The following is a 15,736-nucleotide window of genomic DNA, read 5'->3' on the forward strand; positions in this document are numbered from 1 at the left end:
CCAGGCCCTTCCAAACTGAACCTTTCTGAGCGCTGGCGAGGGCCACCTTGTCCCTCCCAGCCCCATCCCCCCTTCCCCTGAGATCGGGGCGGGGGGTGGGGAGGGTCTGAGCCACTTCTTGGGGTCCCGTGGGCGACAGAGGCGCGTGACACGGCCGGTGGCGACCGCACAGAGTTTATTGAAACACCTCCAGCACAGCACAGGGATGCTCGGGGACGGGAAGCCGGTTGTTGTACAGCGTGCAGGGGGGACACAGAGACGGGGGGCGGGCACCCCGGGGGGGCCGCACGCAAGCGCCATGCTGCCGACGGCTCATGCGGGGGGCGGCGGGTTGGGGGGCACGGGGAGGGGGGTTCAGATCCCTTCTCCCCTTCCCCGGCTCCTCCGGCTGCCTCCGGGGCCGCGGGGCCGGGGACTCGGGTGGTGCAGGGTGGCGGAGCAGAGAGGGACGGGACACGGGGGCACGCCCAGGGTCCCCCACGCCACTGCAGCCCCGCGCCGGCGGGGCCGGGGATCCCTGTCTGAGCACCCCCCGACCCCGGGAGCAGTTCAAAACCGGGGGGTGCTTCCAATACATCCCTGAACCCCCTGGAGTGGCCGGGGAGCCCCAGTCCCGGCTGGCAGGGCCGGGGCTCCCTGGGAGCTGCGTGAGCCTGGGGCGGGGGGATGCGGGGGACGCCGGAGGGGAAGGGGGTCCCGCAGCGGCTGCGCGGAGCAGGGCAGAGCGCGGGGCTCACGCCAGCGAGGACGCTGCTGGTCGGCCAGTCCAGGAGATGAAGGCTTCTTCCCTCGGGGCGCACAGCGGCGCGGGCTCTGCCTCCTTGCCGGACCAGCGTCCCGCCGGCTCCTTCCTCGGGGCACCGCCCGGATCTCCCGAGCCCACCCGTGTCCTCCACCCACCAGCGTCCGTGGGAGAAGCCCCCGCGGCGAGCGCCCGTCCCCCTGCCCGACCCTGCCCGCCTTCGCCCCTTAACGCCCCACGCTGATGTTGCACGTCTTGCAGCTGGGGTCCTTTTTGGCGTTGGCGGTGGAGAGGCTCATGAGCTGGTGGCCGCTGATCTCCCCCAGCACGCCGAGGCTCAGGTCCACCGGCTCCGTGTAAATGACCTCCAGGATGCTGTCCTGGGCGTGGCGGTACACCAGCTCGCCCTCCTCCACGCAGCACGTCAGGAACTTGTTGGAGGAAATGTCCAGCTGGGGAAGGCGCTCCCGGCAGAAGAGATCCCCGGAGGAGCCCTTGGGCGCCAGGACCAGCACGACGTAGTGGTAGGCGGTGTACATGCAGTAGAAGTCCGCGAAGTAGAGGTTGGTGTTGGGGTTGAAGAGGCGCTGGGCCGGGATTTGGAAGCGGTACCGGCCGTAGGGCGAGTCCTGCGGGGGCTGCCCGGTGTTGAACTCGGTGTTGCAGCTGAAGAAGATGCCGTGCAGCATCCCGCTGGTGGGCGAGCCGTGGCTCCCGCTGTTGTCCTTCAGCGACGGCTTCATCACGTTCCCGCAGTGCATCCTGCCACGAGGAGGAGGAGGAGGAGGAGGAGGAGGAGGGACACACAGACAGGCACAGGCAGGGTCAGGGAATGCGCTCTGGGAGCGGGGAGCGTGGGGAATAGGGCCGGGGGTACCTGACGTGCTGGAAATACTCCTTGTGCTGGTTGCGGTAGAAGACGGAGAAGCGCAGCATGCGGCCGGCAATCAGCTCTGCTTTCTCCTGCAGCTGGGCTAGGTGCTCCTTGGCGTAGTCTGGGGACAGGCGCGGGGACATCAGGGCGTCTCCATCCCCCTCCAGCAGCCCATCCCTGCCCGCAGCTCCCCGCACCTCCTGCCTCCCACTCATCAGCTGCCGCTCCAACCGGCCCGGCTTGTGCCAGCTCCCGGCATCGCCCCCGTCCTCCTCCGGGCTCCCAGCTCCCAGCATTTCCCCCATCCTCTCTCCCGGCTTGTGGCTCCCAACATCACCCCCGATTTCCCCCGTGGCTCCCAGCACTGACGCCCTCTTGCTCCCAGCTCCTGGGATCGCCCCTGTTCTCCCTCCCTGCTCCCAACTCCAGGCACCATCCCCGTCCTCCCTCTCAGCTCCAGGCATTGCCCCCTTCTCTCTTCCATCTCCCACCTCCAGGCATCAACCCCATCCTCCCTCTTGGGAGCTCTGAGCTTTGCCCCTGTCCTCCTCATCCTCCCGGCTTCCAGCATCGCCTCCATCCTCCTCCCAGCTCCCGGGACCTTCCCCATCCCCCGGCCCAGCTCCTGACTCCAGGAGCATCAATCCCGTCCTCCCTCCTGGCTCCCAGCATCGCCCCCGTCCTCCTCCCAGCTCCCGGCGCCTGGGATCGCCCCCATCCTCTCTCGGGGCTCCCGAGAACGCCCCCATCGTCCCTCCCGGCTCGGTCCCGCTCACCCCCGGTGCAGAACTCCACGGTCTCGCTCCAGCCGGACACCAGGTACTCGCCGTCGCTCTGTTTGACCGCCGTCTGCACGGCCACGCTGTACTCGGTGCGGGGGCTCAGGAACCAGTGGCCCCGCACCGTCATGGGCAGCGGCACCGCCTTGGCCACCAGCTTGGTGGGGACATCCTGTTCCGAACGGTGAGGGTCAGGCGGGACAGCATCCCACCCCCCCCGCACCCCCACCCCGCGCCGCGGGGATGCTGCCGGGTACCACACCCCCCCAAAATGTCCACGGAGACCCCCCAAAACACCGTGGTGACGCGTCTCGGGCTGCCCCCCCACCTCTGTGCCCACAGCGCTCCCCCGCCCCTGTCCCCAGACATGTCCCTGCTGCGATGGGGACGCAGGGTCCCCGAGGTGGGGGTGCTCTCGGGGTGCCCCCGCTCCCGGTGGCATCTCGCGGTGTCAATAGGCCACGGAGCAGCTCCGCAGTGCAGAGCCGTTTCTGTGGCAACGGCGGATGCTGAAGTCGGGAGATAGAGGGGAAAAAAATATCCCACCCCCCACCCCCCCACCCCTTATTATTGGGGAGGAGAGAAAAAAATAATGTTAAACATTAAATAGCATCACCGTGGCAACGGCGCTGCTAAAAACGGCCCGAATTAGTGACTCGCAGCACGGGGAGGGGGAGCCGGAGCAGCTCAGCTCCCCCGCGGGGGCTCAGCGGGGTCCGTCACCCCCCGATCCCCATCCCAGTCTCCTCCGCCAGCGTGTCCCGTGAGGGGAATGACCCAAATTCAGCACTAGAGAGGGCTAAGAGCCAGTTCCTCCCTCCCAGCCGCGTCTCCTCTCCCCGGGCAGGGGGTCCCGCGTCCTCCCCCGGCTCACCCGGTGCTTGAACTTGTTGGAATTCTTGTTCTCCTTCTTGTTGAGGTCGATGAAGTAGTGGGTGACCCTCTCCAGGTCCCCCTTCTCCATAGCCCAGGAGATGCGGAAGGAATCGCAGGTGATGTTGTTGATCTCGATGTTTTTGGGGGTGGAGAGCAGCTCCATGGCCGGAGGGGCTGAGCTCCTGCGGGCACAGCGCGGGGTTTGGGGGTGCCGAGCCCCCTCTCGCTGCCCACGCCGGCGCTGCCAAGGCTGCCCGCGGCCGAGCAGATGGCACTGGGGTGGGAAAGCGGCCGGGAGCCAGGAATAGGCAGCTCAGGCAGGAGCAGGCAGCGGGACGCCGGGAACAAGCCCGGTCGGGTGCGGGGGCCCCGGCCGCTCCCCCGGGTGCCGCGGGGCCCCGGCGCGACGCCAGCGGGCGTTTCGGGGTTTGCTCAACACCGGGTGGGGAAAGAAAAACAAGGGGAGAGCCGAGGGAGTTGCTGGGAGAGGGGAGGGTTGGACGCAGGCACTGGAAAAGCTGGATCCGCCTTTGCCCCGGCCCGTGCCTCAGTTTCCCTGCACCCCCAGGAAGGCGTTCTGGGGGTGGGCGATGCTCGTGGAGGGGGGACACGGAGTCACATCCACGGCACGGGAACGGGGGGCTGGAAGCGAGCGTGCCCCCCACCTTTCAGCCCGGGTTTGTGCGGGGGCAGCCGTGGCACCGCGGGGCTGCCAACGTGCCACCGCCCCCCCCCCCCCCCCCCCCAAACCTCCCGTGTGCCCACGGCCACCCACGCCGGGCTCAGCCGTGCGTGTCCCCGTCACTCGGCACCCACGGCCACCCACGGCCACGTGTCCCCCCCATCTGCGCAGACCCCCCGCACCCCCAGGCACCCCAAAGCCGCGCGTCCCCCCCGCCAAAGCCCTTGGGCACGGCAGAAGGTCACCGCTCTGGGGACAAGGTGCCACCTCGCTGCCCCGTTCCCGTGCCCGGCGGTGGCGCAGGAATTCCGCACCGGGCTTGTGCCAGCTGGATCGTGTCACCGTGTCCCCGGTGCCTCATGTGCCCTACGAGCCCTCAGCCACGCCGTGCCCCCCGTGTCCCCCTGCCCTCCGGGCATCCCTCGGCGATGCCATCGGCATGTCGCCCCAACGCCACCGGGGTTTGGTGGCTGCTCCGGTGTCACCGTGCCGGTGAGGCCCTTACCTGGCCGTGCCGGGGGGCTGCCGGGAGGCGCGGGGATGCCGGTGGAGCGGCAGGGCAGGACGGAGAGCCCCGGCGGGGCTGATCCAAGCGGGAAGGACGGAGGATGCCGGAGGGATCGAGGTGGTACCCGGCGATGCCGCGTCGCTGCCTGCGGCTGATGCGACTGGGATCCTCCCAGCCAGCTCGGAAATAGCAAACACCCTCCAGAGGAGGGAGAGGAGAGAGAGAAAAAAAAAAAAAAAAAAAAAAAAAAAAAGGGAAAAATAGATATCCAAGGAGCTGGGAGAGAAGGGGGAGGAAGGAAAAACCTCCCGGTTCTGCCAATGGCATGGAGGGATGCGTGCGGCGTCAGGTGATGGAGGCAGAGTGGGATGTGGGTGCAGATTGGGGGTGGGTGGGGGGCAGGTTCTGCCTGTTCCCCCCATTTTTGGGGCCGGGGTGGGGGGAGGGTGTCCCGGTTGTGCCGCTTGCGGGACAATGGGGACAGCCCCCCACCGGCCCCAAAAATGGGATGGATGAGGTGCGTGGGAATGCTGGTACCCACACGGCACCCCCCGCGGGAATGGGGTGCAGAACCCACGGGGGGCGGACGGACTTTTTGCTTTGCCCGTAGTAAACACCCTTCTTGAAGGGACAAAGCTTTTTTCGGGTGGGAGAGCACCCCAAAAACCTCATTGCCCCCCAAATTTCTGCGAGGGGGTGCCCACGCATGAACCCCCTCAGTGGGGGTGCCGGCTGTGGGGCTGCAGAGGACCCTGAGGGGGTGGTCGCACTGCAGGAATCCCGTGAGGGTGTTAAATGCAAAGCAGAGCGACCCCCCAAAAAATGTCCCCCCCAGCGCTACCCCCGGTGCCCAGTCCGGAGAGCCGGGCACTGCCCGTCACAAAGATGGCGCCGCCGCCTTCACACTGGATCGGGCAATGCCAACCACAAAGATGGCAGCTCCTTGCCAAGCCCGCCGTGCCCTCAGCAAAGATGGCGGCGGCAGCGTCGCCTCAGGAAGGGCGCGCCGTGCGTGACGCGTGCGCAGTGGGGGCGGCGAGCCCGTGGCTGCCCGGGCAGGGTGAGGGGCGGCGTGGCGGGGGAGGATTTTTGGGGGGCCGAGGGGGTCCTGAGGGGTGCTTCCCCTGGGGAGCGGGGGGAGAGTGGGTCCGCTTTGGGGCTGTACCAGGGGGTGGGAGTGCTGGGGAGACGGGTGAGAGGGGGTAAAGGGGGACAAGGAGGGGGCTGAGATCCCTGGGGAGGGGGCGCAGGGGGGCCCTGGGGTGTGAGGCCCGTGAGGAGGGGGCTGCGAGGGGGTTCTGGGGGGCCGTGAGTGGGTCAGGGGGGTGCGAACACCGGGGGATGGGGACAAGGGGGTGCTGGGGGGAACGGGGGGGGCTGGGAGCCCTGGGGAGGGGGACAGGGGGGTTCGGTTTGGGGTGTATGGGGGGTGGGAGCTGTGGGGAGGGGGACAGGGGGGTCCGGTTTGGGGTGTCTGGGGGGTGGGAGCTGTGGGGAGGGGGACAGGGGGTCCGGTTTGGGGTGTCTGGGGGGTGGGAGCCCTGGGGAGGGGGCAATGGGGTCCGGTTTGGGGTGTCTGGGGGGCTGGGAGCTGTGGGGAGGGGACAGGGGGGTTCTGTTTGGGGTGTCTGGGGGGTGGGAGCTCTGGGGAGGGGGACAGGGGGGTCCGGTTTGGGGTGTATGGGGGGTGGGAGCTGTGGGGAGGGGGACAGGGGGGTCCGGTTTGGGGTGTCTGGGGGGTGGGAGCCCTGGGGAGGGGGACAGGGGGTCCGGTTTGGGGTGTCTGGGGGGTGGGAGCCCTGGGGAGGGGGACAGGGGGTCCGGTTTGGGGTGTATGGGGGGTGGGAGCCCTGGGGAGGGGGACAGGGGGGTTCTGTTTGGGGTGTATGGGGGGTGGGGGCCCTGGGGAGGGGGACAGGGGGTCCGATTTGGGGTGTCTGGGGGGTGGGAACTCTGGGGAGGGGGCAATGGGGTCCGGTTTGGGGTGTCTGGGGGGTGGGAGCCGTGGGGAGGGGGACAGGGGGGTCCGGTTTGGGGTGTCTGGGGGGGTGGGAGCCCAGGGGAGGGGGCTACACGTGGACCCTATTTGGGGGTGCAGGGGGTGCATTATTGGGGTGTGTGTAGGACTGAACTGTCTTTGGGGTGCAGGGGGTCATTTCCTGAGCTGTGTTTGGGAGTGCAGGGGGTCCGTTATTGGGGTGTGTGTAGCACTGAGCCCTGTTTGGGGTGCTGGGCTCTGTTATTGGGGTGTGTGTAGCACTGAGCCCTGTTTGGGGTTCATTATTGGGGTGTGTGTAGCGCTGAGCCCTGTTTGGGCTCTGTTATTGGGGTGTGTGTAGCGCTGAGCTGTATTTGGGGCCCGTTATTGGGGTGTGTGTAGCACTGAGCCCTGTTTGGGGTCCGTTATTGGGGTGTGTGTAGCACTGAGCCCTGTTTGGGGTCCGTTATTGGGGTGTGTGTAGCACTGAGCCCTGTTTGGGGTGCTGGGCTCTGTTATTGGGGTGTGTGTAGCGCTGAGCTGTATTTGGGGTTCATTATTGGGGTGTGTGTAGCACTGAGCCCTGTTTGGGCTCTGTTATTGGGGTGTGTGTAGCACTGAGCCCTGTTTGGGGTGCTGGGCTCTGTTATTGGGGTGTGTGTAGCACTGAGCCCTGTTTGGGGTGCTGGGCTCTGTTATTGGGGTGTGTGTAGCGCTGAGCCCTGTTTGGGGTTTGTTATTGGGGTGTGTGTAGCACTGAGCTGTATTTGGGATCTGTTATTGGGGTGTGTGTAGCACTGAGCCCTGTTTGGGGTTTGTTATTGGGGTGTGTGTAGCACTGAGCCCTGTTTGGGGTTCATTATTGGGGTGTGTGTAGCACTGAGCCCTGTTTGGGGTCCGTTATTGGGGTGTGTGTAGCACTGAGCCCTGTTTGGGGTGCTGGGCTCTGTTATTGGGGTGTGTGTAGCACTGAGCCCTGTTTGGGGTGCTGGGCTCTGTTATTGGGGTGTGTGTAGCACTGAGCCCTGTTTGGGGTGCTGGGCTCTGTTATTGGGGTGTGTGTAGCACTGAGCCCTGTTTGGGGTCCGTTATTGGGGTGTGTGTAGCACTGAGCCCTGTTTGGGCTCTGTTATTGGGGTGTGTGTAGCACTGAGCTGTATTTGGGGTCTGTTATTGGGGTGTGTGTAGCACTGAGCCCTGTTTGGGGTTTGTTATTGGGGTGTGTGTAGCGCTGAGCTGTATTTGGGGTTCATTATTGGGGTGTGTGTAGCACTGAGCCCTGTTTGGGGTCCGTTATTGGGGTGTGTGTAGCACTGAGCCCTGTTTGGGGTGCTGGGCTCTGTTATTGGGGTGTGTGTAGCACTGAGCCCTGTTTGGGGTGCAGGGGGTCCGTTATTGGGGTGTGTGTAGCACTGAGCCCTGTTTGGGGTCCGTTATTGGGGTGTGTGTAGCACTGAGCCCTGTTTGGGGTGCTGGGCTCTGTTATTGGGGTGTGTGTAGGACTGAGCCCTGTTTGGGGTTCATTATTGGGGTGTGTGTAGGCCTGAGCTGTATTTGGGGTTCATTATTGGGGTGTGTGTAGCGCTGAGCCCTGTTTGGGGTTCATTATTGGGGTGTGTGTAGCACTGAGCCCTGTTTGGGGTGCAGGACCCCCCTGAGCCCCCCCTGAGCGTGCCCCCTCCCCGCAGGATGGCCGAGGGGGGCTCTGGCAGCTCCGGCTCCCCGGGCAGCCTCCGCCCGGGGCTCCGGGGGGTGCTGGGCCGGCGCCCCGCTGCCCCCCCGCTCAGCCCCGGCCGCCTGCCCTCCATCCGCTCCCGAGACCTCACCCTGGGGGGCGTCAAGAAGGTGAGACACCCCCACCCCCACCTTTTTATCCCCAAACTGGGGTCACTCCGTGTCCCCAGCGCGGCTCTGGGGCGGGTGGGTGGGGACAGCCCGCCGTGGGGGGGGTCTGGGGATGATTTTTTTTTTCCCCCCTCTGCTTTGCCCACAGAAAACCTTCGCCCCCAACATCATCAGCAGGAAGATCAAGGAGGAGTGAGTGGCCACGCGGGGCAGGGGGGCTTTACCAGCAGGGGGGTCCCCGTGGGGAAAAAAGGGGGGGGCACAGGGATGGGTTGGGGTCTGGAGCGCTCTGTGACCCGGGGAGGCTGCGGGGGACTGGGCCTGGTCGGTCGGGAGAAGGGAGGAGGGAGAGGGGATCCATAGAAATATCCCAAATATCCATGGAAATGTCTGAGATACCCGTGGAAATATCCTAAATATTCATAGAAATGTCTCAGAATTCCATAGAAATATCCCAAATATCCATGGAAATATCCCAAATATCCATATAAATATCCCAAATATCCATATAAATATCCCAAATATCCATAGAAATATCTGAGATACCCATGGAAATATCCCAAATATTCATAGAAATATCTCAGAAATCCATGGAAATATCCCAAATATCCATGGAAATATCCCAAATATCCATGGAAATGTCTGCGATACCCGTGGAAATATCCCAAATATTCATAGAAATGTCTCAGAATTCCATAGAAATATCCCAAATATCCATATAAATATCCCAATTATCCATATAAATATCCCAAATATCCATGGAAATATCCCAAATATCCATGGAAATATCCCAAATATCCATGGAAATGTCTGAGATACCCACGGAAATATCCCAAATATTCATAGAAATGTCTCAGAATTCCATAGAAATATCCCGAATATTCATATAAATATCTCAGAAATCCATGGAAATATCCCAAATATCCATGGAAATATCCCAAATATCCATGGAAATGTCTGAGATACCCATGGAAATATCCCAAATATTCATAGAAATGTCTCAGAATTCCATAGAAATATCCCGAATAGTCATATAAATATCTCAGAAATCCATAGAAATATCCCAAATATCCATATAAATATCCCAAATATCCATGGAAATATCCCAAATATCCATGGAAATGTCTGAGATACCCGTGGAAATATCCCAAATATTCATAGAAATGTCTCAGAATTCCATAGAAATATCCCGAATAGTCATATAAATATCTCAGAAATCCATATAAATATCCCAAATATCCATGGAAATATCCCAAATATCCATGGAAATATCCCAAATATCCATGGAAATGTCTGAGATACCCGTGGAAATATCCCAAATATTCATAGAAATGTCTCAGAATTCCATAGAAATATCCCAAATATCCATGGAAATATCCCAAATATCCATATAAATATCCCAAATATCCATGGAAATGTCTGAGATACCCATGGAAATATCCCAAATATTCATAGAAATGTCTCAGAATTCCATAGAAATATCCCGAATATTCATATAAATATCTCAGAAATCCATAGAAATATCCCAAATATCCATGGAAATATCCCAGGTATCCATAGAAATATCCCAAATATCCAGGGAAATATCCCAAATATCCATGGAAATGTCTGAGATACCCGTGGAAATATCCCAAATATTCATAGAAATGTCTCAGAATTCCATAGAAATATCCTAAATATTCATATAAATATCTCAGAATTCCATATAAATATCCCAAATATCCATATAAATATCCCAAATATCCATGGAAATGTCTCAGAATTCCATAGAAATATCCCGAATATCCGTGGAAATATACCCATTGTCCATGGAAATTATCAAAAATTTGTAGAAATATCCCAAATATCCATGGAAATTGTCAGATATCCGTGGAAATATCCTAAATATTCATATAAATATCTCAGAATTCCATATAAATATCCCAAATATCTATTGAAATTCTCAGAAATCCATATAAATATCCCAAATATCCATGGAAGTATCTGAGATATCCATGGAAATATCCCAAATATTCATATAAATGTCTCAGAATTCCATATAAATATCCCAAATATCCGTGGAAATATCCCAAGTATCCATGGAAATTCTCAGAAATTTGTAGAAATATCCCAAATATCCATGGAAGTTCTCAGAAATCCATAGAAATATCCCAAATATCCTTATAAATATCCCAAATATTCATATAAATATCTAAGAAATCCATATAAATATCCCAAATATCCATGGAAATTCTCAGAATTCCATATGAATATCCCAAATATCCATACCAATATCCCAAATATCCACACAAGTACCTCCGGGTGCTGTCCCGGGGTCTCCTCCCGACCCCGCCGTGGCCGGGCAGGGCCGTGGGGCAGGGCTGGGGGTGCTGTGCCCGCTGTACCCTCTGTGTCCCCTTATCCCCTGTGCCCGCTGTGTCCCCTGTGCCCGCTGTGCCCCTTGTGCCCCCTGTACTCCTGTACCTGCTGTACCCCCTGTGCACCCTGTTCCCCTGTGCCACCTGTACCCCCTGTATCCCCTTTACCCCCTGTGCCCCCTGTGCCCCTTGTGCCTCCTGTGCCCCCTGTGTCCCCTTATCCCCTGTTTCCCCTGTGCCCCTTGTGCCCCATTGTGCCCCCTGTATCCCCTTATCCCCTGTGCCCGCTGTATCCCCTGTGCCCCATGTGCTCCTTGTGCCCCCTCTGCCCGTTGTGCCCCCTGTATCCCCTTTACCCCCTGTGCCCGCTGTGTCCCCTGTGCCCCCTGTGCCCCTTGTGCCCCCTGTACTCCTGTACCCGCTGTGCCCCCTGTGCACCCTGTACCCCCTGTATCCCCTGTGCCCACTGTGCCCCCTGTACCCCCTGTGCCCCCTGTATCCCCTTATCCCCTGTGCCCGCTGTGCCCCCTGTACCCCCTGTGCCCCCTGTATCCCCTTATCCCCTGTGCCCCCTGTGCTCCTTGTGCCTCCTGTGCCCGTTGTGCCCCCTGTATCCCCTTTACCCCCTGTGCCTGCTGTGCCCCCTGTACCCGCTGTGCCCCTTGTGCCCCCTGTGCCCGTTGTGACCCCTGTGTCCCCCGTGCCCGTTGTGACCCCTGTGTCCCTTGTGCCCCCTGTGCCACTTGTGCCCTCTGTACTCCTGTAACCCCTGTGCCCCCTATATCCCTTGTGCCTCTGTACCTCCTGTGCCCCCTTTACCCCCTGTGCCCCCTGTGCCCCCTTTACCCCCTGTGCCCACTGTACCCACTGTGCCCCCTGTATCCCCTTTACCCCCTGTGCCCCCTGTGCCCCTTGTGCCCCCAGGCCCCGCGAGGACGTGTCGGTGAAGAAGGAGAAGAAGGAGCGCGAGCGGCAGCGGGATGGGCACGGCCGGGGCCGCAACCGGCCCGAGGTCATCCAGTCCCACTCCATCTTCGAGCAGGGCCCTGCTGAAATGATGAAGAAGAAAGGTAAGGGGAGCTTCCCTCTGGGTTTTTGTGGGGGGGTCCCGCCTTGGGGTGACCCCGGGCTGCTGCCGTGTCCCCAGCAGGCTCCTGGGACAGGACCGTGGACGTGTCCGACTTCGGCCCTTCCCACATCATCAACATCAAGAAGGAGAAGAGGGAGACGGACGAGGAGACCAAGCAGATCCTGCGGATGCTGCAGAAGGACGATGTCAGTGGGCATGGCGGGGTGGCTTTGGTGTCATCGGGGGGTGCTGAGTGTCCCTTGTGTCACCATGGCAGGGCTGACTGTCCCTTGTGTCCCCGTGGTGGTGCTGAGTGTCCCCTGTGCCCCCCGGGCAGTGCTGAGTGTCCCCTGTGTCACCAGGGCAGTGCTGAGTGTCCCCTGTGCCCCCAGGGCAGTGCTGAGTGTCCCCTGTGCCACCCGGGCAGTGCTGAGTGTCCCCTGTGTCACCGGGGCAGTGCTGAGTGTCCCCTGTGTCACCCGGGCAGTGCTGAGTGTCCCCTGTGCCCGCCAGGGCAGTGCTGAGTGTCCCCTGTGCCCCCAGGGCAGTGCTGAGTGTCCCCTGTGTCACCGGGGCAGTGCGGAGTGTCCCCTGTGCCCCCGGAGCAGTGCTGAGTGTCCCCTGTGCCCCCGGAGCAGTGCTGAGTGTCCCCTGTGCCCCCAGGGCAGTGCTGAGTGTCCCCTGTGTCACCAGGGCGGTGCTGAGTGTCCCCTGTGCCACCGGGGCAGTGCTGAGTGTCCCCTGTGCCCCCAGGGCAGTGCTGAGTGTCCCCTGTGCCACCGGAGCAGTGCTGAGTGTCCTCTGTGCCACCAGGGCAGTGCTGAGTGTCCCCTGTGCCACCGGAGCAGTGCTGAGTGTCCCCTGTGCCCCCAGGATGGTGCTGAGTGTCCCCTGTGCCACCAGGGCAGTGCTGAGTGTCCCCTGTATCACCCGGGCAGTGCTGAGTGTCCCCTGTGCCACTGCGGCAGTGCTGAGTGTCCCCTGCCTGTCCCCGCAGTTCCTGGATGACCCGGGGCTGAAGAACGACATCCGGAACAAGCCGGTGCAGCTGCCCCTGGCCCACTCGGGGTGGCTCTTCAAGGAGGAGGTGGCAGAGCAGGAGGACACGCAGCCATGGCTCCCTGCCTCCAAGGAGGAGAAGATGGAGCTGGACCCGCCAGCGGTGAAAGGTGGGCTGGGCTGGGCTGGGGACACAGCGGGGACAAGCTGGGGGCGTCCCCCTTTCCCCGTGCCCATGCAGCCCCTCTGCAGTGAAGGAAGAGCCGCGTGAGGAGGATCCCAGGCCCTCCCAGCCCAAGGGCCCCCCCGGCTTCCCGCGGGATGTGTCGGCGGCAGAGCTGCTGCAGCGGCTGAGCCTGGCGGCCGAGGAGGAGCTGGTGTTCCTGCAGCTCCCCGACACCCTGCCCGGGCAGCCCCCCAGCCATGACTCCAAACCCAGCAAATCCGAGCTGCACAGCGAGGACGGGCAGGTGCTGCTGGTGAAGCAGGAGAAGAGCCAGGTAGGGCCACGGTGGGGGTGTCCCCTCATCCCCTCCCCTTCTGTGGTGTCGTCTCCCACAAGCCCACGAGGATGTTGCCCCATCCCGTGGTGTCCTTTCCACCCCATCCTGTGATGTCCCCTCTATTCCATGGTGTCACTGTCCCCCCCATCCCGTGGTGTCCTTTCCACCCCATCCTGTGATGTCCCCTCTATTCCATGGTGTCACTGTCCCCCCCATCCCGTGGTGTCCTTTCCACCCCATCCTGTGATGTCCCCTCTATTCCATGGTGTCACTGTCCCCCACATCCCGTGGTGTCCTTTCCACCCCATCCTGTGCTGTCCCATGGGCTGATCCAAATCCCGTGGGCTGATCCCAGACCCAGTGGGCTGATCCCAGACCCAGTGGGCTGATCCCAGACCCAGTGGGCTGATCCCAGTCCCGAGGGCTGATCCCAGTCTCCAGGGCTGATCCCAGTCCCAGTGGGCTGATCCCAGTCCCAGTGGGCTGATCCCAGTCTCCAGGGCTGATCCCAGTCCCAGTGGGCTGATCCCAGACCCAGTGGGCTGATCCCAGACCCAGTGGGCTGATCCCAGTCCCGAGGGCTGATCCCAGTCTCCAGGGCTGATCCCAGTCCCAGTGGGCTGATCCCAGTCCCAGTGGGCTGATCCCAGTCTCCAGGGCTGATCCCAGTCCCAGTGGGCTGATCCCAGTCCCAGTGGGCTGATCCCAGTCCTAGTGGGCTGATCCCAGTCCCAAGGGCTGATCCCAGTCTCCAGGGCTGATCCCAGTCCCAAGGGCTGATCCCAGTCCCAAGGGCTGATCCCAGTCTCCAGGGCTGATCCCAGTCTCCAGGGCTGATCCCAGTCTCCAGGGCTGATCCCAGTCCCAGTGGGCTGATCCCAGTCCCGAGGGCTGATCCCAGTCTCCAGGGCTGATCCCAGTCCCAAGGGCTGATCCCAGTCCCAGTGGGCTGATCCCAGTCCCAGTGGGCTGATCCCAGTCTCCAGGGTTGATCCCAGTCCCAGTGGGCTGATCCCAGTCCCAGTGGGCTGATCCCAGTCCCGAGGGCTGATCCCAGTCCCAGTGGGCTGATCCCAGTCCCGAGGGCTGATCCCAGTCCCAGTGGGCTGATCCCAGTCCTGAGGGCTGATCCCAGTCCCAGTGGGCTGATCCCAGTCCCGAGGGCTGATCCCAGTCCCAGTGGGCTGATCCCAGTCCCAGTGGGCTGATCCCAGTCCCAGTGGGCTGATCCCAGTCTCCAGGGCTGATCCCAGTCCCAGTGGGCTGATCCCAGTCCCGAGGGCTGATCCCAGCCCCGCTGTGCCGTGGCAGGAGGCGAAGCAGGCAGAGAACATCTGCACCCTGGCCGACCTCCCCGAGGGCCAGGTGGGGAAACTGCTCATCCGAAAGTCAGGAAAAGTGCAGCTGGTGCTGGGCAAGGTCACCCTGGACGTGACCATGGGCACCCCCTGCTCCTTCCTACAGGTATGGAAGGGACACCGGGACCCCATTCGGGGGGTTTCACCCCAGTTTAACCCCTCAGGGCGTCGTGCTGGCTCTTGGGCCTCCCTTCCCTGTGATAACGGTGGGGAAGGGTCCTGCTGGTCCCCTCTGGGAGCACTGGGATCTCCCAGGGCTGCTCACGGGTGTTTCTGCCCCGTGGAACAGGAGCTGGTGTCCGTCGGCATCGGGGACAACCGCACGGGCGAGATGATTGTGCTGGGCCACGTGAGGCACAAGCTCGTCTGTTCCCCGGATTTCGAGGCTCTCCTGGAGCACCGGCACCGGTAGCCAAGGGGGTCCCGGCCCCCCAGCCCCCGGGACGGGCCCTCAGCCCCTCCAGATGTGCCTTTGGGACGTGGGGAGGGGGCTCGTGCAGGTGTGGGGCAGAGCCAGCTCCTGCCAGCCCCGCAGGGTGTCCGGCTGTGTCCCCCACACCAGCGGCTTCCCCCCAGTGCCAAACAGGAATCTCGGGGTGTGGGAGGCCCTGGTGTGTCCCCCAGCTCTGTGGACACGCTGGTGGGAGCAGGACAAACGTCCTGGGGGAAAAACCTGGAATAAAACCTCTTTTCCCCCTGTGTCAGTCTTGCTGTCACCTCTGCTGGGCCCTGCAAGGCCTTGGGGTCCCTGGGGGTGGCTGCAGCGGGTGGGGGGCACTCGGGGACCCCCACCCTGTCCTGGGGGGGTGACAGGGCTGTCAGCGTGGAGCCAAAGCTCCCTGGATGCCACCAGCGCCTGGGCAGGGAGCAGGGATGGGGGCACTGACCACCTGGGCAGGGCTGGGCCTGCACTTGCCCCTCTCACGTTGATCTCCCACCCCATCTCATCTTAACCCCCCCACATCTGACCTTACCCTCCCAATTCCAAATTATCCCCGCTCCTGCCCCATCCCATCCCATTATCCCTGCTTCCCATCCCATTATCCCTGCTTCCCATCCCATCCCATCCCATTATCCCTGCTTCCCATCCCATCCCATCCCATCCCATTATCCCTGCTTCCCATCCCATCCCATCCCATCCCATCCCATCCCATCCCATCCCCTCC

General features: G+C 61.8%; 2 protein-coding genes across 4 annotated transcripts; one reads left to right on the top strand and one right to left on the bottom strand.

The window, feature by feature from the left end:
- Positions 1-158: 158 nt before the first annotated feature.
- On the bottom strand, positions 159-4,710 carry PHYHIP (phytanoyl-CoA 2-hydroxylase interacting protein). The gene is made up of 5 exons (XM_068174459.1): positions 4,459-4,710; positions 3,270-3,453; positions 2,393-2,567; positions 1,620-1,737; positions 159-1,504 (listed from the first exon to the last, which is right to left on the bottom strand). The coding sequence occupies exons 2-5, from the start codon at positions 3,432-3,434 to the stop codon at positions 970-972; spliced, it is 993 nt and encodes a 330-aa protein (XP_068030560.1). The 5' UTR covers positions 3,435-3,453; positions 4,459-4,710; the 3' UTR covers positions 159-969.
- A 670-nt stretch (positions 4,711-5,380) lies between these two features.
- Positions 5,381-15,065, top strand: POLR3D (RNA polymerase III subunit D). Of its 3 annotated transcripts, none has more exons than XM_068174457.1 (9): positions 5,381-5,521; positions 8,128-8,284; positions 8,433-8,476; positions 11,566-11,711; positions 11,789-11,916; positions 12,708-12,879; positions 12,962-13,209; positions 14,524-14,676; positions 14,860-15,065. In XM_068174457.1, exons 2-9 carry the CDS (start codon positions 8,129-8,131, stop codon positions 14,980-14,982), a joined length of 1,170 nt encoding a protein of 389 aa, XP_068030558.1. In that variant the 5' UTR covers positions 5,381-5,521; position 8,128; the 3' UTR covers positions 14,983-15,065. The 3 variants fall into 3 exon arrangements, with proteins under 3 accessions (XP_068030558.1, XP_068030559.1, XP_068030557.1); XM_068174458.1 differs by having other exon boundaries at positions 11,792-11,916; XM_068174456.1 differs by lacking the exons at positions 5,381-5,521; positions 8,128-8,284; positions 8,433-8,476; positions 11,566-11,711; positions 11,789-11,916 and adding an exon at positions 11,966-12,587 and having other exon boundaries at positions 12,679-12,879.
- The last annotated feature ends 671 nt before the right edge of the window (positions 15,066-15,736 follow it).

The sequence above is a fragment of the Anomalospiza imberbis genome, chromosome 28 (genome assembly GCF_031753505.1).
Source record: "Anomalospiza imberbis isolate Cuckoo-Finch-1a 21T00152 chromosome 28, ASM3175350v1, whole genome shotgun sequence".
Classification (NCBI taxonomy): Eukaryota; Metazoa; Chordata; class Aves; order Passeriformes; family Viduidae; genus Anomalospiza; species Anomalospiza imberbis.

Excerpts from the sequence above, each read along its gene's own strand:
- PHYHIP (XM_068174459.1), bottom strand. The coding sequence starts at position 3,434 with ATGGAGCTGCTCTCCACCCCCAAAAACATCGAGATCAACAACATCACC. Across the intron at positions 2,568-3,269 it reads CCAACAAGTTCAAGCACCGG|GATGTCCCCACCAAGCTGGT; the intron begins GTGAGCCGGGGG and ends CGTTCGGAACAG. Across the intron at positions 1,505-1,619 it reads GAGTATTTCCAGCACGTCAG|GATGCACTGCGGGAACGTGA; the intron begins GTACCCCCGGCC and ends TCCTCGTGGCAG.
- POLR3D (XM_068174456.1), top strand. The coding sequence starts at position 11,981 with ATGGCAGGGCTGACTGTCCCTTGTGTCCCCGTGGTGGTGCTGAGTGTC. Across the intron at positions 13,210-14,523 it reads TGAAGCAGGAGAAGAGCCAG|GAGGCGAAGCAGGCAGAGAA; the intron begins GTAGGGCCACGG and ends GTGCCGTGGCAG. Across the intron at positions 14,677-14,859 it reads CCCCCTGCTCCTTCCTACAG|GAGCTGGTGTCCGTCGGCAT; the intron begins GTATGGAAGGGA and ends CCCGTGGAACAG.